This window comes from Trichoderma atroviride, chromosome 1 (genome assembly GCF_020647795.1).
Source record: "Trichoderma atroviride chromosome 1, complete sequence".
NCBI lineage: Eukaryota > Fungi > Ascomycota > Sordariomycetes > Hypocreales > Hypocreaceae > Trichoderma > Trichoderma atroviride.
In genome coordinates, this window is record NC_089400.1 from 2,061,982 (window position 1) to 2,083,958 (window position 21,977).

Below are 21,977 nucleotides of genomic sequence, written 5' to 3' on the forward strand. Positions count from 1 at the left end.
ATAATCGCTATTTGGAAGCCTGGCTGGCGTGGAGGCAATGAGAGCAACAGCCAACCAGGGCCGGCAGGAGTTGCCCAACGACCCGAACTAGCCCAACCTTGTGGACTTTTTATAGCTCCAAATCTGCTTCCGTTGCTGAGTCCGGCTTCTAGACTCGGTGCTCTTGCTACTGCTAGAATTCTCTCGACCAACATCGCCTCCTATTCTGTGCTTTTCTACATTCCTGTCTTTGCATTGCTACTTCGCACCCAACTCAACCTCACGCCCTCGCAGTGGTTGTTTGATTGCTACTCGCTCATCCTCTTCGGAGCTCTTTTGACTACCCCGCCAGCCCCGCGATCCTGCTGTAAAAATGGTTGGACTTGGACCCCGTCCACCTCCCTCTAGAAAGGGTACGTTTAGTGTTTGATATCTGGGGATCTGGAGCTGTCGTTGCTTTATTTTGTCATTCATCTTTCAATCTGTTGCTTCTTGTGTCATCATTGGCTCTGGCCGGGGCTCTGGTGCAGCTTTGGCGTCTCTTCGTTGGTGCCTGCTGTTCCCCATATCATGCCATGCCAGGCTCGCCAAGAACAGGAGATTCTTCTCCGGTAGCATGTGCCAATATAGCTGCTAGGCCTTGAGCTATGGAAAATCATTGGGTACTCGAAGCAAAGGCATGAGTAAGACATTTTTTAGCTTTCAATGCCTAAGCAGTCTCAACCACAAGCTACGCGCAATTGCAAGATAAGCAACGGCTTCGAGTGTCCCGTGGACGTCATTTTCATGTTGCACAGACGCTCAGACCTCGTCCAGGGCCAACGCCATGATTCAAATTCACCACAACGAGAATTATCCTTTCTCTTCGAGATCGAGTGGATCTCTTTCATCAATACACAACTTTACACGCTTGATACCCTTTATTTTCTCAAGCAATCGGGCTGCCAGATATCATGGAGGGTCTCGTAGCACACAAGCTGACTTGCGACACGCCAGGTTCCAAGGCGGACATCCCCAAGGATCTTCTCGCTGAAGTGAGAAAGCTGGAAGAGATCTTCACCGTCGACACCCAGAAGCTCAAACAGATCACTGATCACTTTGTGAGCGAACTTGCCAAGGGTATGTACTGCCGTGTAAAGTCGTAGTGGCGTGGATCTTGGGCATCATGTATGCTAATATTTCGTTTGAAAAAGGTCTTAGCGTCGAGGGTGGCAGCATTGTGCGTAAATAATTCTTGGTGGCTGAGTGGGAAGAAGTGCTAATTGCTAACGACCATCTAGCCCATGAACCCAACATGGGTTATGTCTTATCCTGATGGCTACGAGACTGGTACCTTCTTGGCTCTCGATATGGGCGGCACCAATCTGCGTGTCTGCGAAATCACCCTGACAGACCGCAAATCAGAATTCGACATCATTCAGTCAAAGTACCGCATGCCAGAGGAGCTCAAGACCGGATCCAGCGAGGAGCTATGGGAGTACATCGCAGCCTGTCTCCAACAGTTCGTCGAGACTCACCACGGTGACGTGACCAAACTCGAACCCTTGCCTCTGGGTTTTACATTCTCTTACCCGGCCACCCAAAATTACATCGATGAGGGTATTCTCCAGCGCTGGACCAAAGGATTCGACATTGCCGGTGTCGAAGGAGAGAACGTTGTGCCCATGTTCGAGGCTGCCATTGCCAAGCGTGTAAGTGATGCTCTTCCGGTCGGACAAGGAAAGAAAGAAAGAAAGAAAGAAAAAAAAAGCCTGTTGGCTCACAAAGTATAATAGGGAGTACCCATCAAACTGTCAGCCTTGATCAACGACACCACAGGAACATTGATTGCTTCCGCATACACCGACACCAAGATGAAGATTGGCTGCATCTTCGGAACCGGCTGCAATGCCGCCTACATGGAGAACTGCGGTTCCATCCCTAAGCTGGCGCACATGAACCTGCCCCCTGACACCCCCATGGCTATCAACTGTGAGTGGGGTGCCTTTGACAATGAACACAAGGTCTTGCCTCGTACAAAGTACGATGAGTCCATCGACAACGACTCTCCTCGCCCGGGCCAGCAGGCATTTGAGAAGATGATTGCAGGTCTCTACCTTGGTGAAATCTTCCGACTGGTCCTGGTTGACTTGCACGATAACAAAGAGGTCCACGTCTTTGAGAACCAGGACATTTCATTGCTCCGCAAGCCTTACTCTCTGGATGCATCTTTCTTGTCTGGAATTGAAGAGTGAGCAAGCTCCCATCCAGTGGCATACTACATGTTTACCAGTTGACACTAACAAATTATGAAAGGGACCCTTTTGAGAACCTCCAAGAGACATATGACACCTTCCAGACCAAGCTGAACATCACTCCCACGGTCCCTGAGCTTGAGCTGATCCGAAGACTGGCGGAGCTCATCGGAACCCGAGCCGCCCGACTTTCCGCCTGCGGTGTCGCGGCCATTTGCAAGAAGAAGAATTACGAATCCTGCCACGTCGGTGCTGACGGATCCGTCTTCAACAAGTATCCTCACTTCAAGGCTCGTGGCGCACTAGCCCTGCGTGAGATCCTCGACTGGCCTGAGAAGGCCAACTCCAAGGGTGATGACCCGATAGAGATCCTGGCGGCCGAGGATGGTAGCGGTGTTGGAGCTGCTCTCATTGCCGCTCTGACGCTCAAGCGAGCCAAGGCTGGCAACATGGCGGGCATTCTGCATCCCGAGAACTTTAAATAGATAGAAAATATCTGTCCGACCTGATGTCATTTACAAAGAAAAAAAAGTTCCCTAGGCAGAGTCTAAGATAGAAATATTTTGTAGTTGAATCTTGGCAAAGCATTGTACCTGAAGACATCTGATTGAAGTCTGCTATCTTATTCAAGTTAACCCATAAAGGTGCATACAGGCAGTCGATACTCTGTTCAGTGTTAGTCACTTCATGTGTGCATATGCCAATATCGCCAGGGGCAGGGTTCTTACTGTCTAATGTCCAGTATCGTCGTCGGACGCCCTTCCACTCTCCTTCGCCGTCCTCATCCAGTTTCTCCATGTCAACATCAATCTCGTCCCATTCAACATCTAGACCAGCATCTGCGCAGTGCATCTCCACCACTCGTGTGTACACGTCGTAGCATATCCTTCGGTCTGCGCCGAGACCGTTGAAGAAGCTGAATCGTCCCTCCTGATCCAACAGGCCAGGGACATGCTCCATAAAGAACGTTCGCAGCTGTGAATAGTCCTCCCCAAAGGTATCAAAGTAGATGGCATCGTAAAGCTCGCCCTGCTCCAAGAGCTGCAGAACCACATCTTGCCATTTACCGGCAAATACCTTGTAAGCACCCTCCTCGGGCCCGCTCTTCTCCCATTCAGATCCAAACTTGGAGTCGGGCTTGGCGATGTGTTCCAAGACGGCCGGGTGCGCCTCGATGATGTGGTGTTTGGAGGGCTTGAGGTCTGCAAACATGCCGTCTATGATGCCCATGCCGAAGCCAATGTTGAGGACGCGCTTGCCCTGCCGTTGGGCCGCTTCGGGGATGAGGGCGGCGACGGAGCGGCGCATGATGTCGGTTTCCCAGGCCATCATGACGCCGTTGAGGTCGGAGTCGAGGAGCTTGTCATCGTCGTAGGTGAGTTTGGATTTTAGGTATTCTTCGCTGGTGACGGGGATTTCGTTGGCGTCGGGGGGGATGAACTTGAGAGGCTCTTCGGCGTCTTGGGGCTTTGCTTCTTCGGCAGCAGCAGCAGCAGCAGCTTCTTCCTCTTGCTCTTTCATGACCTCGTCGGCGTCCTCGTCTTCTTCTTCTTCGCCAGAAGAAAGCTCCTCGTAGCCGTCCATCAGGGCAAACAGAAGTTCTGCGCGGACGCCGGCATCGACACAGAGGTTATAGAGGGCCTTGCGACCGAGTCGGTGGGCAACGCAGCCAGGAGTCTCGTTGTTGACATCGACGTCGTTCCAGATGGCGCCGTGGAGGAACAGATCCCGGATGACCTCTGTAGCCTCCTCTACGCTCCCATCTTCCCCTTCATCTTCTTCTTCGCCTTCGGTCGGTTCGTCGGCCGGGCCGCAGGCGCGAATCGCAGCATGGAGCGGGGTCTCGCCCGTCTTGGGATCCTGGATACTGGCCTTGCCGCGCTCGTTGAGGAGCTTCTTCAGGCCGCTTCGGTCATGGCCCCAGGCGTGGTAGAGGATGTCACGGGTCTCTTGGGGGCATTCGGGGGATATGCGGGCTTGGAGGGAGTCGTCAATTGGCGACGGCATGGCTTTGATGTCTGGTGGGGTAGGTAATGATATTCTGCTATGGATTCTATATTCAAGGTCATAAGCAATGGGCATGTGCCGAAACGGGAAAATACAGGCTCGTACCCTGTGGCTAGACTCTCAAACTTTGGCTAAATCGCTCGTCTTTTTCGGTCTATTGCTTCTCAAACATTCGTATAAATCAATTGCTAGCTCTCTACTGGCGTCATCTAAAAGCAAAAGAAAAAAAAAAATCGATATCGACTCTTTGTCTTGCCCCACCTGGCCGACACATGCTGCATCGCTCTCCACATCTCTAATCGATTGCTCCAGCGGCTGCAACGGCTGTGGAATAGCGCTGCACTCTTTAGCGGCTAGCTCTGCAGTGGGGAGCTCTAGTGCCTACATGCGCCATCCGAAATCTTGATTCAGCGCACCAAGGCCGCTGTGGGCCGCTGTAGCTAGCCTCGAGCATGGGGCGGCCTTCCACGTTGCGCCAGTACCTGCTGCAATTCGCTGGATGCAGCTTCAGAGGCCTGTTCGGTGGGGTCTGTTCCAGACTCAAGGTTCAGATGGCATAGACGGCCCATACTCTCTCTGCTCCAGCATCAAAATCTTGAAGCTACCCAAGAGCTCTTTTTTTACGGCTCTGCAAGCCTTCCATTCGCTGTCAGCGTCTATTTGCCCCGTTCGAAAAAGGTGAGTTCGTCTCGGTAAACGGGCCGCCCGGCAGAGCCTGCATCGCGTCGCGATTTTGATCTTGATTTTTTCCCTGTCCCCTTTTGCTTCTTGCTTTGCCTTTTTCTCTCCCACTGTCGATTGGACTCGAGTCCAGCCAATTGCGTTTTCCCGTTGCTCGTTTTTACCGCTTCTTTCGGACCTCGCTAGCCGGTATCCCCATGCTGATTGCGAAAGATCTCAAGGCCATCAACAAGAATTGGACATCGCTGAGATCCCGAGGTCAATCGTCCCAGGTCGGACCAGGCGTCGTCGTCATGAAGTTCGGCGAACAGTTGCGGTCAAGCATCATCCGCGAGTACCAGTGGTACTACATCGACTACAATGGACTGAAGGGGGAGCTCAAGGACGCCTCGGGGCCTCTCGCCGGCAACGGCTCTGGCTCCAGGCAGTGGACCGAAGACGACGAGACGCGCTTTGTGGGCAAGCTGGAGGCGGAGCTGGAAAAGGTCCATACCAAGCAGCAGGTCAAGGCCATGGAGATTTCCCGCCGAATTGCCGTCAGCGAGCGCGAGGTCAAGGAGGTCGTGAACCGGCTGAATGAGCGTGGCCTTGGAGAGGAGGGCCCCAGCGAGGAGGAGTTTTTGCTGCTGGAGGAGGATCTGAGTGACATCATTGCCGACGTCCACGACCTGGCCAAGTTCGTCCAGCTCAATTATACCGGCTTCTATAAGATTATTAAAAAGCACGATGTAAGGCAGCGCTTCTTGGTTCTGATGGTTGGGCTATGGCCTTGCTAACTGTGGTGGTCTGCAGAAAATGACTGGATGGCATCTTCGACCTGCCTTTGATACTCGACTCAAGGCCAAGCCGTTCTACAAAGAAAACTACGACGCGTCCGTCATCAAGCTGTCCAAGCTGTACGATCTTGTCCGAACCCGAGGCAATCCCGTTAAAGGCGACAGCGCCGCCGGTGGTTCTCAAGCCAGCTTTATCCGACAAACGACCAAATACTGGGTGCATCCCGATAATGTGACGGAGCTGAAGCTCATCATCCTCAAACATTTGCCTGTTCTGGTTTTCAATGCTAGTAAAGAGTTTGAGCAGCAAGATCAGGCTATTACCTCCATCTACTACGACAACCCCGAGAAGTGGGATCTTTACGAGGGCCGATTGAAAAAGACGGAGGGTGCAGAGGCTATCCGACTTCGTTGGTACGGTGGTATGAAGACCGAGACCATTTTTGTCGAGCGCAAGACTCACCGAGAGGACTGGACTGGCGAAAAGTCTGTCAAGGCTCGATTTTCGATCAAGGAGAAGAATGTTAATGCCTACATGAAAGGTGAGCTGCTACCAGCAGCCATCTTTGAGAAGGCTCGCAAGGAGGGTAAGAAATCAGAAAAGGCTATTGCTGAGGATGAGAGACTCGCTTCGGAAATTCAGTATTCGGTTTTGAAGCACGGTTATGAGCCTGTTTGCCGTTCTTTCTATAACCGAACTGCCTTTCAGTTGCCTGCCGACGCCCGAGTGCGAATTTCACTGGACACCGAGTTGACCATGGTTCGAGAAGACAATCTGGATGGCCGTTCTCGCTCTGGTAACAACTGGAGACGTCTGGATATCGGTGTCGACTACCCATTTTCGCAGCTTCCCCCCGAAGATGTCGAGCGCTTCCCTTACGCCATCCTTGAAGTGAAGCTTCAGACTCAGGTGGGACAAGAGCCGCCGGAGTGGATCAGACAGCTCATTTCCTCTCATTTGGTCGAGGCCGTCCCCAAGTTCTCCAAATTCATCCACGGCACAGCGACTCTGTTCCCCAACCGCATCAACCTGCTTCCCTTCTGGATGCCCCAGATGGATGTCGATATCCGCAAGCCTGTCACTCATGACTTTGGCATTCGTCGACCTGATATCTCTGGAACAACTACCACGTCAGATGACGAGGAAGAGCTTGATTCTGACGAGGAGGAATTGGTCGTGGTTCGTCGTGGTGCCGGAAATGGTGAATCTAGCAGACAGGGAGCTAGGCTTCGTGCTGTCACCACGGATACAGAAGGCCAAACAGTGGATGCACCAGGTGGAAATGAGGACTTCCCTATCTACGATTCCGACGACGAATACGACGAGAACTACGAGTTGGAAGAGGCCCGAAGAATTGGCGGATGGCACTACTACCGCATACTCTTTTCTTCAAAGGCCCATGCCGCTGCTTCCAAAACTTGGAGCGTCTTGAAGTACGTTGTTCCGCACCCCCACGGAACGCAAGTGCCTCGATCCGCCAGACTTGAGACCCTCTTTGGTAATAGTAGAGTCCAAACCAAGAGGTTCAGAGCTCCTCCTGGCAAGAAGATTTATGTTCCGGTTCGCGTCGAGCCCAAGGTGTACTTTGCCGCCGAGAGAACATTCCTTGGATGGGTAAGTTGTTGGACTGTGAAACTGCGAAATCCTTTCCTAGAGTACCTCTGTTTTTACTAACTTGACGTTTCAATAGCTCGAATACTCGATTTATATCAGCACTATTGCCACGACCCTTCTCAACTTTGGAGACCACCCGACACCGACATCCTTTTGGATCGCTGGCATCTTCACCTTCCTGGCCATCTTTAGTCTCCTCTATTCCGTGGCAAACTACCTCTACCGCAGCCGGTCCATTCGCAACCGTAAGGCGGCTCGATACTACGACCGCTGGGGCCCCAGCGTTCTCTGTACCGCCCTGTTTGTGGCTGCCGCCTTCAACTTTGTATATGAAGGTCGGGAGAGGAAGTACTGGTAAAAAACAAGCATTAGCCTTTTTTCAAAACGGTTTGTATTAATTGGTGTGTGCGATTGCAAGGATGTATAATAAGCATGCTCAGTCTTTCTATTTGTACATGGAAGTAGGGTATGTCACTGTACTTTGTAAAGATGACGGGGCATTCGTGACGAGCAGCGTGGAGGGAGGAAGACTGAGCAAAGGAGTTGAGAGTGTTTTTCTTGTTTCCCCTTTTTATTTCATTTTAGGATAACCGCCGAATGCATATTCTTAATTATCTTACTGAATACGATTCTCGATTCTGCATTGAAGTCGACATGTTAAAAATTTGTTTGTCTTACACTGACATTCGCATTAAATTATTTCTAGCTTTCTAGCTCTTTTTTCTCTCTTTCTTTAATCATCAAAACATTTCATATCAAATTAGCTGAAGCATCACAAGCCGATGAACCAATTTTAACCAATTCCTCAATAACCAGCATATTTCATATCCCCCTTAAATAACGGCCGTAACTCTCCGAACACTCTTTCTCGCACCCTCGCCAGACACCATGATGGCATTCTCAGCCTCCAAAGTCCTCATCACCTCAGTAAACTCAGCCTGCTCAATGGGCACGCTGGAAGAATCAGCCAATCTCCTAGACACGTCGCTCCACCGGACGGTGTTTCCACCGGCGGTCATCTCGTCGAGCAGTCGCAGGGCCGCGTCCTTGAGATCACTGCGGCGCTTCCGTTCCGCAGAACTTGTACCTTCTGTGAGCAGACTCATGTCGATTCTTCCTTCGGAGTCTGTGGCGGCAGTCTTGAGAGCAGACTGAATGAGGCGGTACGCTTCCTGAACGTCGTCCCGGGTGACGACCTCGGAGAGTCGCATCTTGGCGTGAGCCTCGGCGAGACGGATCATGCTTTCGAGCTGTCGAGTGGTGGCGGTAATGCGCTTCTCGGCGGCGCGCACGTCTTGTCCAAGAGCACGCATGGCAACGTAGCTGTCGGTAAGCTCTTGAGCTGCTTCGTCCGAGAGCACTGGCTGAATGTTGGAGCGTGCGTATGAAATGTACAGAGTAAGGAATTCGACGGGGAGGATATCGTCGCTGGTAGGCGCTGACTGGGGCTTGTCTTCCAAGTACATCGACAGAAGATGTTTTGCCAATCGGCGATCAGCCTTGTCATCAACCCGGTCGAGAATCAAATAGACGAGGTCAAAACGGGAGAGAAGGGTGGGTGGAAGATCGATGTTTTGCGGAACGGATAGGTCAGGGTTGTAGCGACTACCGATGGGGTTGGCAGAGGCAAGGATACTAGTTCGAGCGTTGAGGGTCGTGATGATGCCGGCTTTGGCAATCGACACAGTCTGCTGCTCCATCACTTCGTGAAGCACAGATCGAGTTGACTCGCTCATCTTGTCGAATTCATCGATACAGCAGACACCACCGTCAGAAAGTACCAGCGCACCCGACTCGAGGACCAATTGTCTCGTTTCAGGATCGCGAGTAACGTACGCAGTCAAACCAACGGCGGAAGAACCTTTACCGCTAGTATATACACCACGCGGGGCAATCTTGTGGATATATGAAAGCATTTGCGATTTGGAGGTGGATGGATCACCGCAGAGTAGGATATTGATGTCGCCTCTGTATTTGGGGCTGCCACCCTTTTGGAAGGTCTTGTTTGTTCCACCGAACAGCTGCAGCAGAATACCCTTCTTAACGTCGTCCATTTCGTAAATTGAGGGAGCCAGTGATCGTGCGAGAAGCTCGTAAATGTCGGGGCGGCGCGATATTTCTCGAATCTTGAGCTCATCTTCGGCCGTAATGCGACGAGTCTCCTCCATCTCATTCTTTCCTGCTTCTGTCTCATCTTCGCCTTCCACGCCGAGTGTAGATGCATCGGCCCCAAGACGCTTCTTGTCGACTTTTTGGACGTGTAGGACGTCCACGTAGGTCTTGTAGATGCTCTTGATGGCTCTTTGTCGAGGGTTTACCCGCACAGGGCTGACACGGAAAATGCCCGTCAACTGGACGCGGTCACCAGCCTTGCAGAAATCGACAAGCTCGTTATAGACGCATACAGATACTGAATGGGGTGTCTGTCCAGCGGGGATGCTGTCTGGGGTTTCTTGGAGCTTAATGACCTGCTTGTCTTCAAAAGAACATCTGTTGTGAACAATCTGCATTGAGTTTTTAGAGGCACACATTGTGCGCGGGCATTCGGTGGGCTCTCGAATCTTGCCTCTGTCCAGGCCCACATTGACGGAATGATTGCAGACGTTACAACGGAAGAATGCATCCTTCATGTCGGGGATAACAGGGGTAGTACGGATAACAAGACCCTTGATGGAAACAAGGCGATCCATATCTGAATCACATATTAGCTATTTTCCTCAGACAATGACCAAAATTGTTCTTGGCTCTTACCGGAAGGGTTCAAGTCTCGCAAGTTGGTTATTTTGTCAAGACCAAACGGACGCACGACGTATAGTGAGGCTGCTACCTGATCTTCCAATGTAGGGTCGTCGTCTCGGGGGCGGGGTGTAGGAGTGATGCCTTCATCAGGCCGGTCAGAGCTGGGGAACACTGGCTCAGAGCCCTGTGTACTTCGCTGGGAAGCTTGCTGCCCGGCACTGCTCTGAGATGGTCGGTTCCTCATTGTTTCAGCCTGGGCGAGCTCCAGCATCACGTCATGGACGGATTGATCCATAACAGGGACTACTTCCTGAGGATAGGCTTGAATCTGATGCCATAGCTTTCGTGTCGGTGGGTAGAGGTTCAAGTCTGAAATATCGAGATAGAGTCGAGTTGTCCCCAGCAGCAGCATGTTCTGCAGAGCCTCCCAGTATGGCTTGGATTCGGCATCGGACGAAGCACTCACCTCGGCATCTGAGAGGCCGTCTCGGTACATGCGGTACTTGAGAGTGAAGTGTCGCAAAAAGTCTTTGAAAGTAGAGAATGTATCATCGATCGACACGGTGGTACCCCAAATGAGACTCTGACCAGGGCCGCCCAGGATATCGGCCTCTGAGGTATTAGGATCTCGGTTTACGAATGAGGCAGCATCAGAGCCTGGAGTTTGGCTTTCTCGCATTACTCGACCAGATTCATCCAGAATAACGCGTCGAGGAGCACGTGGCGTCCGCACTGCGTCCGAGTTGATATCTCCACGTCTGTAGGGCGTGCCGCGACTGGAGCCAACAAAAAGGCCGCTGCTTTCACTGCGCAGATCCGAATGCAGCCTTGGGGTTCGACCGGGACTGGAGCTGGGTTCGTATCGAATGGGAGATGATTCTGCAATTGATACAATTGTAAGTCCGAGGTCTAAACCACCAAGAAACATCACCAGGCGCCTTACCTCCCGCAAGGCCACCGCTAGCTCGAGGAGTCCGATTGCCGTCACCATTAGTCGACTGGGTATCGGTCATCTGCCTCAATGGCGAGCTCGGCGCAGGTCCGCTGGCATGCTGCGTGCTCTGGCTGTTGGACATCTGCCGCAGAGGCGAGGAAACGTCTCCCATGACCTCATCCATGCCCTGGCTTGGAGCTGGCGAGGACTGGTAGAACAGGGGACTCGATACCATCTGTGCGGCCTCAGCTTGCCGCGTGGAACGGCGAGGCGTCGCGGACTGCGAGTCCCTCTGCCTTCGATTTGGCGTCGACATCTTTTCTGCGAGTTCAATTAGCAGGAATTAAGGTTGTCGACGGTCACCAAAACGAGGTTTGGGAGTCTTTCTTTTTTTTTTTCCTGGAGCTGGGGGCGGTTGGGCAGAACGCACGGCAAAAACGAGGGGCAGATGCAATGCAAGGGCGGTGGAGTTCGCGTTTCTGCCAAATTGCCTATTAAGACGCGTAAAGTGCTTTTTCGACGCGATCTGAGAGCAAGGCACGCGTTAAGCGCCGGCGCACGGCGAAAGGTTAAGCCGAGGCCTAGGTCCAATCCAATGCTCGGTTGGCGGGGCTCTTTTTGGGGGACACCTTTTGATAGTAACGCCCAAGTCGGAGCTTGCCTGGTATCGCTATCACCAACCTCTCAGAGCATCAGATCGACCAACCGCCACAATGTCTCCTGGAATGACCCTCTTTGCCGTGCAGGCAGTCCTCATCCTTGGCACCGAGGATGGCTCCCGGATATTCACCAAATACTATTCTCCCCCCCCACGCCGCTCCTACTGGTACGCATGCATGATTTAAGGGATCGCACAGCATCTTACACCTTTGAAGTGCGATTACGTGTTGCGCAATTGCTAATTACGAGCTTGTCTCATTAGGAGGTGCAAGCATACCGACCCATCCTTATACCGACGTGAAGGCGCAGAAGGCATTCGAGAAGGGCCTTATCGACAAGACGGCCAAGCAGACCGGAGACATCATCTTGTACGACAACCGAATTGTCCTGTATAAGATGGAGTCCGACGTCATGCTCTACGTTGTTGGTGCCGCCGACGAGAACGAGATTCTGCTCTACAACACAGTACTGGCTCTTCGCGACTCTCTTCATCTTCTGTTCAAGTCAGTAGTTTTCCAATGTGCTACGGGTATTCGAGATGTATGTCCGGGAGAATACGGCCAACTAACATCTGAATCAGGCAATCGGTTGACAAGAGGACCATTGTCGAAAACTACGACCTTGTCTCGCTCGCAATTGACGAAATCGTCGATGACGGCATCATCTTGGAGACGGACCCTACCATCATTGTCCAGCGAGTCAGCCGTGCGCCTACTCAAGATGTTCCCCTGGGCCGCATCGACTTTAGCGAACAGGGCGTCAACAACTTGGCACAGCTCGGAAAGTCCAAGCTATCAGACTGGCTTCGGCAAGGGCTGTAAATACAAAGACCTGGGATTGGTTGGAGTTTAATGTTATTTAAAGCGGCCTGTTACATTAAAAGGATTGCTCTTGTAGTTGATTAGTCTTTTTATCCTTGGGTTTTATTTTTTCCATACTTTTCTTAATTTCTTCAAACGAGATCGACTTATATACAGGGTAGGGTATAACGAATCTATGCATCTTCCTTTTTTTTGTGTCTCTATTCCAGCGCGCTCCATCACTCATGACCTTATCTCCGATGCTGCCTTTCGAAGGCGATTCATAACAGCAGCGGCAATGTCCAGTTCGTTTTCTATGCCGTCGACAAAAATCGTATCTATATTCTGACGGTCCAATTCTCGCAAAGCTGAGAATAGCCCTTGAGCTATTCTCTTAGCGTCCTGCCCAAGATCTATATCGAATAGCTCGCCGATGACCTGGCCCTGGCCATTCTTGAGATCCCCCTTGTATACCGAATACGCGGGGTTGAGATATTCCTCGTCATGGTTATCCTGGTTGATGGGAGCGGGTTGTAAAGGGCCACACTGGAGGCCAGCTCCTGACTTCCATCGCTGTGTCCGGATGATGCCTATCCTCCTTGCCGAATGGCCGTTTGTCTTTTCCGCATCACCATTCAAGGTGGCGCTGGCAGTGTCAAAGTCTGATGCCAAAACACCCTCAGCGCCAGCCTTGTACGTAGACTCGTAGAGCACCACTCTCGCCTTGGGGCTATAATGCTTGTACTTCATTCCCGGTGCTCTCGGCGCCGATTTCCCCTCCTCGCTTTGATCCTTGTAGGCCTTGGCGACGTTCTCCCAGCCAGGGCAGCTCCGAAGCTCTTCCAAGCTTATGCCTCCTGGCCGCAGCACCACCGGAGGCTCGCAGAGGCCATCCACGACAGTACTCTCAACGCCAACTTGGCAGGGCCCTCCATCCAGGATAATCTCAATCCTCCCATCCAAGTCGTCCTTGACATGCTGGGCTGCCGTGGGTGATGGCTTAGTAGAAGCATTTGCAGAGGGAGCAGCCAGGGGCACTCCAGCAAGTTTGATGAGACTCAAAGCCAAAGGCGAAGACGGCATTCTCGCACCAAAAGTCTCGAGTCCAGCAGTGACCTCGGGCGCCAGCTTCGAAGGCTGCGGGTTAGGCAGCAATATCGTCAGAGGACCGGGCCAGAACCGCTCGATCAGGACGTTATACTTGCTTGGAATCGCATCTTGGTCATCCTTCTGCCTCCCCAAAAGCTCACGCAACATGTGCAAATCTGAAATATGGATGATGAGCGGGTTGTCCGAAGGTCTGCCCTTGGCAGAATAGATGCCCTTTACAGCGCCACTTCGAGTCGCATCCGCGCCAAGGCCATAAACTGTCTCCGTAGGGAAAGCTACGGGTGTGTCGCTGGTTCGCAGATACTTGGCCGTATCTCTGAGAACCGTGATGGCTTCTCCGGCGTCTGGGGAGATGTGCCACTCTTCGAGCTTTGAAGCGCCATCTGATGAGTCAAACCGCCCAAGGAGCTGCCCCTTGCTAGGAGCAACTCGTACTATTCTGGTCTCCATGGTAGATCTCCTGCGAGCGGCTGTGAAGCTTTGAGGGACTGGCGCTGATGCCGACGCTGTTGTAAGTGCTCGAGGCCAGCCTCGATAAATAACCCTGCTCAGAGAGGAAATTATGACGAAGTTGGTGGGGGACGTGAATTTGATATCTCGAGATTTAACGATCTTAATGACGAAGTGCCGTTTGAGATGAGGGAGAAGAAAGAAAAAAAAATTGACGAGCTGTTTGTATGTCTATCTTGGTATCTTTATAATCAAATGATGCGAGGAATCTGGGTTCGCTGTACAAAGTTTCTAGGCAGGCTTCCAGTTGATATGCAAGCTCTCAGCCGGTTTCGCTTCTGAAATTTTGGCGGGCGGAAATTTTTATGTGGCGGCCGTGTCTACCTAGCGATGCCGACGCCACCCCGAGCGCTGGCAAGCCACTCCGTCAAGCAGCTGTTTTTTTTAGACTTTGGCAGAACACCGTCTCGACGTATTCAAGTATTTTGTTTCTAAATATTTATTTTGACATGTTATTTATACGCACAGTGTGATATGACGCCTTTTCTATTATGCTCTTGCCTTGTTAAATACCTATACATGTATAGTCTATATGAGAATCGCAGCAGTCCTAACTTGGAGGCACCCATGCCTGGCTTAAATAAACATCCGAATCAAACAATACCGTGCTGCAAATCCCCCCTTCCCTCTCTATCCTCTCACTAAACTCCTCGCTCTTCGCTTTTCATCCTCTGTCAAAACCCAGTCAATGCCGTCCTCCCCATCCTGAACCATAATCTCATCCCACTCGTCGTCTTCCATATTCGCAACCATGAGCAGCTGCATCACTCTGCTAAACAGCTCCTTTACGCTGTAATTCCCTCGAGAGACGACATCCACGATGGCTGAAAAGTCCCTCTCCATTCGAATCGCGCCGTATCCGCTCGTCCTTCCGCCGTAGCCGAGAATTCTCTTCTCTAGGATTCGGGAGAGGTAGCGGGCTGTCATGTCCATGAGGGTGCTGAAAGTTCCTGGCGTCATGATGCGGCCGATGGCCTTCATGAGCTGATCCCATCCGTGCTCAAAGCGGCGTGATACTTGATCTAGGACGACTTCTTCCGACTCGTCGTTTTCCTGGGCAATTTCTGCAATGTCCTCTTCTGAAAGTGTATAGTCGGCGTCACGGAAGGTATCGCTGAGGACTGGTCTCAAGCGCAGCTTAACAACTTGGTTGAATAGAACCTGAACGGCTTCATTCAGAAGCTCATTTGTTTTAGCGAGGAAGGCAGTCTCTAATGAGCGCAGAGCGCCAACGACGGCGGTCACGTCGCGATCAAATGGGAATGACTGTTTCAGCTGAGCTTCAACCTCTTCTTTATGTTGTGTTGACTCATCTGGAGAGCCAATGCGACCATGGATAATCCTGACCAGGTATTCATTGGCCATGTCCAAGCTGTTGATGAGGACAATAAATTGTATAATCTTCTCTTCTGGTGGGAAGCCGCCCTGTACAGCGGCCTTTGGGTAAGACTCGTCACGCATTTTCCTTTGTATCATTCCCACAAAGTCGCCAGTCAGAACTCGACTAACAGATGGAACAACTGAGGTAACGACATCCTTCTGAGAGGTAGAGAGGCACCTCTGGAGCACAGCGTTAACAATGTACATGACATCATCAACCGCGAGTATTATGTATGGGGTGTTGCCCTCAACTGGCCTATGTAGACTCAGTGACAGGCCACTGGGATACTCATCCAGCTGAAACGCTTTTTCAACGGACCGACGAAAGAAAAAGGTCGACATGACGTTGTAAGGCGATACTAGCTTTGATGAGACCTTGTTGTATAATTTGGATTTGATGAGCAGCTCCGCAAGCTTCAAAGGCCCATCTTCATCAGTTGTATCCTAAGAAAAGACATAATGTTAGAAGGACAATTAACCTAGGAGCTTTCATCCAAAGTTGTAACATACCATGGATTTGGCCGAAATAAATCGAGTGTAAAACGACCACTGAGCAAGCATGACAGAAATCTCATGCAGTAAACCATCGACTTCTTTCATATTGACGCCTTCGTCCTCACTGCTGCGAGGGTTGTTGCCCAGGCCAGCCGCAGGCGAATTCAATCTCGGTATACCTCCTCGGGGAGGCTGCGGTAAGAAACTCTGAACCAGGAATGAGAATGGATAGCTCTTCACATCCGTCAGCTTCTTGTCGACCCCTCGTTCGTCACTCCACGTGTCGAGGACGATGCCGCCCTGGACATCAGCCTCCATCTGGATCCTCTCAATGACGCGAACCATCTTGCCAGAGCCGTAGTGCCTCTCGACCAATCCTCCATGGCCCTCGACGATCTGTGCAATGTGTTGGAAGAGCCTCGTAAGCGAATTGGCGTAGATGATGCCCTCTTTCCGGTTCTGGCCCGCCATGCCGTCCTTGAGCGTCGCTCGTGCCGTACCCGCAACTCCCTGACACACGTATTTCCCGTACACATCCAATCCCACATCTGCTCTCGCAATGAGCGGAAACAGCTTAAAGAATCTCGTCACCTTGGCGCCATCGCCTTCAGCAGCCGCCTTCTCAAACTCTCGCAGGAAGAGGCCACACAGGCTCTCTTTGGCATTCTCCAGCGTTATCCACGGGGCATCAGGGACCTCGACGCTGGGAACAATGTTGGCGGCAAAGGCTCCCTTTGTGATTTCTTCTGGGATCTTGCTCGCTCGAGCAATGTAGCCCGCGGCCGCTTCCCAGTCCTGCGGTGCCCCCATGGAGCCAACCACGCCATTGACGCATGCCTTGAGCTCCGCCACCTGCTCCACGACTCCCAGCGTATCTTCCACGCGGCTCTTCTCCAGATCCAGCTCCTTGACCCGATTGCTGAGCCGCCCGGCCGTGTCTGCAGCCCCAGAGAGCATCTCATTGCCGATTGAGCGCGCGGCAATGACTTGCGCGCCGAGCCCGGCCCGCAGGAGATCCAGCCTGCCCAGGTCCCGAGACAGGTCGGCCTGCGACTCAATCAGCGCATCGAGCCTCGCGGTGATGGCCGATTCGCGCTCGTGGAGAGCGGCGAGCGTCGCGCGGATCTCGGCCTCGTTGGCGGCATTCTGAAGACGTCGAGGTGCTACAGCACGGCTGCTGCTGTCCGTTCGGTGGAGGACGCCGTTCGAGAGAGCTGACATTGGCGCGGAGCACGAGTGTCGAGGAGGCGCATAGCTGCCTTGGAGTTTGCGGGCCTGGCTTTGGGGTGGCTGCGCCGCTCCGGAGGTCTCCAGCTGGCAGATGGTCGTGTGTTGGAGGTTGAAGGTTGAGGTGCTACTGTCTAAGTAGAGCCAGGTAAGCTCATGCGTAGAGGGACACTTTTGGTGGAGGGGCTAAAGGCTTGGTGCCTTGAAATAAGGTGACATACCAATCAATTATAGAAGGAAGTGCCTACGCATCGCAATCTGTCTGCACAAGTCATATGGTCAATCGAATTAAATATAATGAAAATCGATATAATATTATTTTTAGTTACAGAATGAGAGTTACCACTGAAGTCGCCAAGATTGAAGTTGTGCTAGCTGGGTATAGCTGCCACCTGCAACACTGACTGGTCTTCACTCCTCTATACTTGGTAGAAACCTATGGTGTACATTCCATTATTTTGTTTCGTCTTTATTCAATTGTAAGAATATACCATCCCAATAAATTACTACTATGCAAGAATACGTATGCTACATGATATGTAAAGGTATACAGGGGGGTCTACTCTACTCCCCCAGTCATACATGCTCCGCTTATTACAAGACACTTTATATATCAACAACCCTGAAAATCCCGCCAACCCTTTTCCTTTCCTATCCTTTCCTTTCTTTTTAAAGCACACTCTTTTTATACCGCTTGACTGTAACCGCCACCCAAACGCCGCCGCCCGTTCTTCAAGTACTTTCGTAATTCGTCCGCCCAGAACACGGTGCTGCAAAGCAAGACAAGTCGTATCAAATCACCCAGCGAAATAGCTTCTGTTTGGAAAACCTCTTGTAGCCACGGGAGATAGATGACAAGGAGCTGGCCAACAATTGACAGAGACACTGCCCAGTTGAACAAGGTGTTCGACAACAGTCCCACTTCGCCGCGCAGTATCGACTTGGATTCGGATCGGCAGCTAAGGGCGTTGAACATGTCAAAGAACACAAAGCATGTAAAGGTCATGGTGGTATCCCTGCGAGTGACAACGCCGTCGGCCATCTGCTGCCGGTATGTGAGCATAGTGCCAACCATGATAATGGCTGCCGAAGTTAAAACTCTCTGTATAAGTTTCTTGGTCAGGACTGGATCATTCCGCTTCCTTGGTGGCCTGTTCATCACATCGGGGTCTACTGTTTCGACGCCAAGCGACTGCGCAGGGGGACCATCCATGATGATGTCTAACATTGCGTTAGTGAAAGTTCGCCGGCACAAGAAGATGATCGTAGCTGAATGGAAAACTTACTAATCCAAAGAATCTGCATAGCATTCAGGGGACTCTTGAACCCAAAGCAAGTGCAGACAAAAACCAGGGCCAAACTAGCCGCACTCGTACTAAGTTGGAAGGTAAGGAAATTCTGAATATTGTTGAATATGCCTTTGCCTTCCTCAATGGCCCGTAAAATGGTGGAGAAATCGTCGTCAGTCAAAATCATATCCGCGGCCTCTTTGGCAACGTCTGTTCCATGGCGTCCCATAGCAATACCAATGTCTGCCTTTTTCAAGGCAGGCGCATCGTTTACACCGTCACCCGTCATGGCCACAATGTCTCCTCGAGACTGAAGCGCACGAATAATCTTCATTTTGTGGTCGGGGTTGGTTCTGGCAAAAATGGTAGTGTGCTGTATCGCTTGGGCAAGGTCTTGGTCAGACATCCTATCAATCTCATCTCCCCGGAGGACAGCTCTTATTGCGTTCTGACCCGGCAAATGGGCGCTGGGAACGGCAACGCTCATTCCCAACTGTTTACCAATCGCAAGTGCAGTAGTTTCCGCATCGCCGGTGATCATAATAACTCTGACGCCGCCTCGCATAAGTCGTCGAATAGAGCGCTCCACACCGGGCCGAGGAGGGTCCCTCATGCCAACTAAGCCAGCAAATGTGAGTCCTTTGTACGTATCGTCCGAGCCTTGAGGAATCGTTGGGGTAGAAGTGCCATCGGCAGCGGGCGTGTTGCTTCGCGTACCAGGTGCAGGCGAACGAGCTTTGGAAGACTTGGATACTTGACCACTAGCAAAAGCAAGAACGCGAAGTCCCTTGACAGCCATGGCTTCGGCTGCTGCCAAGGCCTCCTGGCGTCGTGCACTATCCAGTACAATCTCCCGGCCATCTTTTTCCAGATACGTATCGCATGCGGCGAGGACTTTCTCTATAGATCCTTTCATATAAGCGTACTCTTTTTCGTTTCCAATGGTAACGCCCATCCATTTCCTCTCAGAGCTAAAGGGCACTTCGGTGACGCGTGGGCCGACGGAATCTCGAATGTCATGCTCTTTAAATTTATCAAGCATGTCGAGCATGGCCACATCCGTAGGCTGGCCAACCCATCGAGTATAGGTAGATGCTTCTTCACGACTAAGGGTTGAGGTCAAGACGGCGCTTGCAGCGGCGCCGCTCTCTGCAAAGTTCTTTGCCAGGCGCGCATTGTTGGCAACGTTTCCAATTCGTAGGATATGTAAAGCCGCTTGCGTGGGCTTAATCTCTTCCACTTCAGCGTCCGAGGAGACGTGAAACGGGCCCTGTTCTCCAAAGCACCACATCTCGACAGTAGTCATATGATTGGTCGTGAGAGTACCTATTATAAGTCGGTTAGTACACGTAATGACTGCGATTTGGGGAAGATCAAGGCCAAAAGCTTACCCGTCTTGTCGGTACAGACGACGTTGACAGATCCAAGGGTTTCAACTTTGGGCATCCAGCGTACGATAGCATGATGCTTCGCCATCCGATGTACGCCAAGAGCCAAAGTAACGGTAACGATAATGGGTAAGCCTTCTGGTATAGCTGCAACGGCCAGGGATATAGAAATGGTGAAAATTTCCAACAGTTTTTTCCCTTGTAGCCAACCAACAAGCGATATCAATCCAATCACGACAAATGATGCCTTGCTCAGCTGTGTGCCAAGCTCATCCATCGATAGCTGCAAAGGCGACCGGGGGTTTTCCGTTCCAGAAACGCTTGTAGCAATAGAGCCGAAGTGAGTGCTGCCACCGGTTGCAAAGACAATTCCCTGACCGTGTCCGGACTTTACCAGCGTGCCCATGTATGCAATATTCCGTATGTCACTGTTCTCCGCCTCGCTGCTGTCCAAAGGCATGGCTGGAGCGAGTGATGACTGCTTCGAGAAATGATTGATTCCTTGAGACCGCGACTCAGTTGATATACTGATAGGCTTCGTCTCGCCTGTCAGATTAGATACGTCAATGGTCAAGTCAGCGGCCTTGGTAACCCGTATATCTGCAGGAATACGGTCGCCAGTGGTAAATAGGACCAAATCACCCGGTACAAGCTGAGACGCCGACACTCTAAAAGAAGTGGCGTCCAAGATGTCTTCGATTGGGGTCATTAAACCAGAACTATCGGCCGGGTCTCGAAGTTCGTTGACATTAGGGGGCCACGGAGACATTTTCGGCATAGCAGACGGCTTATTCGCTGAGCCTCGTACAAGATGTGCGTGATTCGGAACGAGGTGATTGAGGGCCTCGATGGATTTCTCCGATCGATACTCCTGGATAAAACCGACAGAAACAACAATGGTTACCGCCACCGTGATACTTATCGCATCGTCCGTGTTCCCCAAGAGTAACGAGGTTCCCGCGGATACCAGGAGGAGTACAATCAACGGCTCTTGAAACTGCTTCGCAAACCGGAGCCACAGAGGCTCTGGTTCTTCGTGAGGTATCTCATTCGGTCCATGTTCGCCGAGTCGCTTCAAGGCTTCGTTGGGCGTAAGGCCGTACGTGAGGGACGTCCGTAACTGCGCAGCAGCTTCGCTGGGTGTCATGAAGGAGTATTCTTTGGCGACGCCCTATTATCTCATTAACGAATTGCCTCGAAACAAATACAAATGGTCTCTTCAGCCTTACTCGCGCATGCGCAGAGGATGTTCGGGCATGTCCTGGCCTTGCTCCTGATCTTCCCTCCCGATCGCCGTCGGCCGCATCTCCAGTGATGATGGGCAAGTTGGCCATTGGCAGCAGAGACTCATTGCCAGAGCCGCCACGCCCTGCCCATGGCAACTGCATATTGCAAACCCTAAGATGGCGTCGAAGTTGTTAAGGAGGGCCGGAAATCAACGCCAAGCTTTTATCAAAAGGCCGATTTCATGAGGAGAGGGGAGACGACCGAATGCGCAGGAGTCGGCTTTGGCGCATACGTTGTCGAGATCGGAAGGCGGCGTTGTTGTGATGAATCGAGTCTTTTTTTCCAGCGGACACCGACGGCTTCGATCCTCATCCCCTAATCAAGAGGCCAGCGTGCAGACCGGTGAAGCATCAGCAATGCAATCATGCAAATTACAAAGGTGGTCTCCCCCAAGGCTCTATGGAATGGGTAGTTGCGCTAGCCTCGCCACTGGCACTGGGGACAAGGAGCGCTACAGGGGGCTGCAGGTACTGGCAGCGCGAAGTAACTCTCTGTTTTAACCTAGCGGCGCCGCGGCTAAGTTGGGGCTACGCGACCCAAGGCCTGCAGCCCTCTGACAGTGCGCCCCATGGCCGATGGCTAGTGGCTGCAACGACCTGCCAAGCTCTGCGTCTTACTACAGCCGGTATTACTCCCTAGGAACTCTGTCCAACGCCGCAGGTAAGATGTCGAAACTCAATATAATTTGGAATTGTCATGATTGTATCATACCATATCTTGGAGCAACCAGTCCGCCCAATGCCAATGCCCGCTTTTCATTCGCTAGCCATGTCTCCTGAATAGTTGATTGCGGCTACTGTTACTAGCACTGCTACTAGGAGTTTTCTAAACGCTGCTAGCTGGGCATACTATTTGGTGGGGTGAGT

The 21,977-nt window shown here is 51.8% G+C and overlaps 8 protein-coding genes across 9 annotated transcripts; 3 read left to right on the plus strand and 5 right to left on the minus strand.

Annotated features, from left to right (window-relative positions):
* Positions 1 to 352: 352 nt before the first annotated feature.
* Positions 353 to 2,698, plus strand: TrAtP1_000777 (uncharacterized protein; the record flags this gene model as incomplete). Its single annotated transcript, XM_014090773.2, has 6 exons — positions 353 to 392; positions 976 to 1,098; positions 1,173 to 1,198; positions 1,260 to 1,670; positions 1,755 to 2,209; positions 2,275 to 2,698. The coding sequence occupies 6 exons, from the start codon at positions 353 to 355 to the stop codon at positions 2,696 to 2,698; spliced, it is 1,479 nt and encodes a 492-aa protein (XP_013946248.1).
* A 146-nt stretch (positions 2,699 to 2,844) lies between these two features.
* Positions 2,845 to 4,220, minus strand: TrAtP1_000778 (uncharacterized protein; the record flags this gene model as incomplete). The annotated part of the gene is made up of 2 exons (XM_014090774.2): positions 2,845 to 2,879; positions 2,942 to 4,220. 2 exons carry the CDS (start codon positions 4,218 to 4,220, stop codon positions 2,845 to 2,847), a joined length of 1,314 nt encoding a protein of 437 aa, XP_013946249.1.
* A 564-nt stretch (positions 4,221 to 4,784) lies between these two features.
* On the plus strand, positions 4,785 to 7,947 carry TrAtP1_000779 (uncharacterized protein). Of its 2 annotated transcripts, XM_066110716.1 has the most exons (4): positions 4,785 to 4,898; positions 5,115 to 5,629; positions 5,694 to 7,292; positions 7,369 to 7,947. In XM_066110716.1, the coding sequence occupies exons 2-4, from the start codon at positions 5,195 to 5,197 to the stop codon at positions 7,648 to 7,650; spliced, it is 2,316 nt and encodes a 771-aa protein (XP_065966789.1). In that variant the 5' UTR covers positions 4,785 to 4,898; positions 5,115 to 5,194; the 3' UTR covers positions 7,651 to 7,947. The 2 variants fall into 2 exon arrangements, with proteins under 2 accessions (XP_065966789.1, XP_013946059.2); XM_014090584.2 differs by having other exon boundaries at positions 4,785 to 5,629.
* Positions 7,931 to 11,449, minus strand: TrAtP1_000780 (uncharacterized protein). The gene is made up of 3 exons (XM_014090775.2): positions 10,975 to 11,449; positions 10,044 to 10,910; positions 7,931 to 9,984 (listed from the first exon to the last, which is right to left on the minus strand). Exons 1-3 carry the CDS (start codon positions 11,279 to 11,281, stop codon positions 8,126 to 8,128), a joined length of 3,033 nt encoding a protein of 1,010 aa, XP_013946250.1. The 5' UTR covers positions 11,282 to 11,449; the 3' UTR covers positions 7,931 to 8,125.
* A 165-nt stretch (positions 11,450 to 11,614) lies between these two features.
* Positions 11,615 to 12,561, plus strand: TrAtP1_000781 (uncharacterized protein). The gene is made up of 3 exons (XM_014090776.2): positions 11,615 to 11,791; positions 11,888 to 12,128; positions 12,206 to 12,561. The coding sequence occupies exons 1-3, from the start codon at positions 11,737 to 11,739 to the stop codon at positions 12,444 to 12,446; spliced, it is 537 nt and encodes a 178-aa protein (XP_013946251.2). The 5' UTR covers positions 11,615 to 11,736; the 3' UTR covers positions 12,447 to 12,561.
* Positions 12,562 to 12,668: 107 nt separating this feature from the next.
* On the minus strand, positions 12,669 to 13,985 carry TrAtP1_000782 (uncharacterized protein; the record flags this gene model as incomplete). Its single annotated transcript, XM_014090591.2, has 1 exon — positions 12,669 to 13,985. One exon carries the CDS (start codon positions 13,983 to 13,985, stop codon positions 12,669 to 12,671), a length of 1,317 nt encoding a protein of 438 aa, XP_013946066.2.
* Positions 13,986 to 14,675: 690 nt separating this feature from the next.
* On the minus strand, positions 14,676 to 17,141 carry TrAtP1_000783 (uncharacterized protein; the record flags this gene model as incomplete). The annotated part of the gene is made up of 2 exons (XM_014090777.2): positions 14,676 to 15,869; positions 15,936 to 17,141. 2 exons carry the CDS (start codon positions 17,139 to 17,141, stop codon positions 14,676 to 14,678), a joined length of 2,400 nt encoding a protein of 799 aa, XP_013946252.1.
* Positions 17,142 to 17,624: 483 nt separating this feature from the next.
* On the minus strand, positions 17,625 to 21,467 carry TrAtP1_000784 (uncharacterized protein). Its single transcript, XM_014090778.2, has 4 exons — positions 21,054 to 21,467; positions 19,828 to 20,995; positions 18,434 to 19,762; positions 17,625 to 18,368 (listed from the first exon to the last, which is right to left on the minus strand). The coding sequence occupies exons 1-4, from the start codon at positions 21,210 to 21,212 to the stop codon at positions 17,833 to 17,835; spliced, it is 3,192 nt and encodes a 1,063-aa protein (XP_013946253.2). The 5' UTR covers positions 21,213 to 21,467; the 3' UTR covers positions 17,625 to 17,832.
* Positions 21,468 to 21,977: the final 510 nt, after the last annotated feature.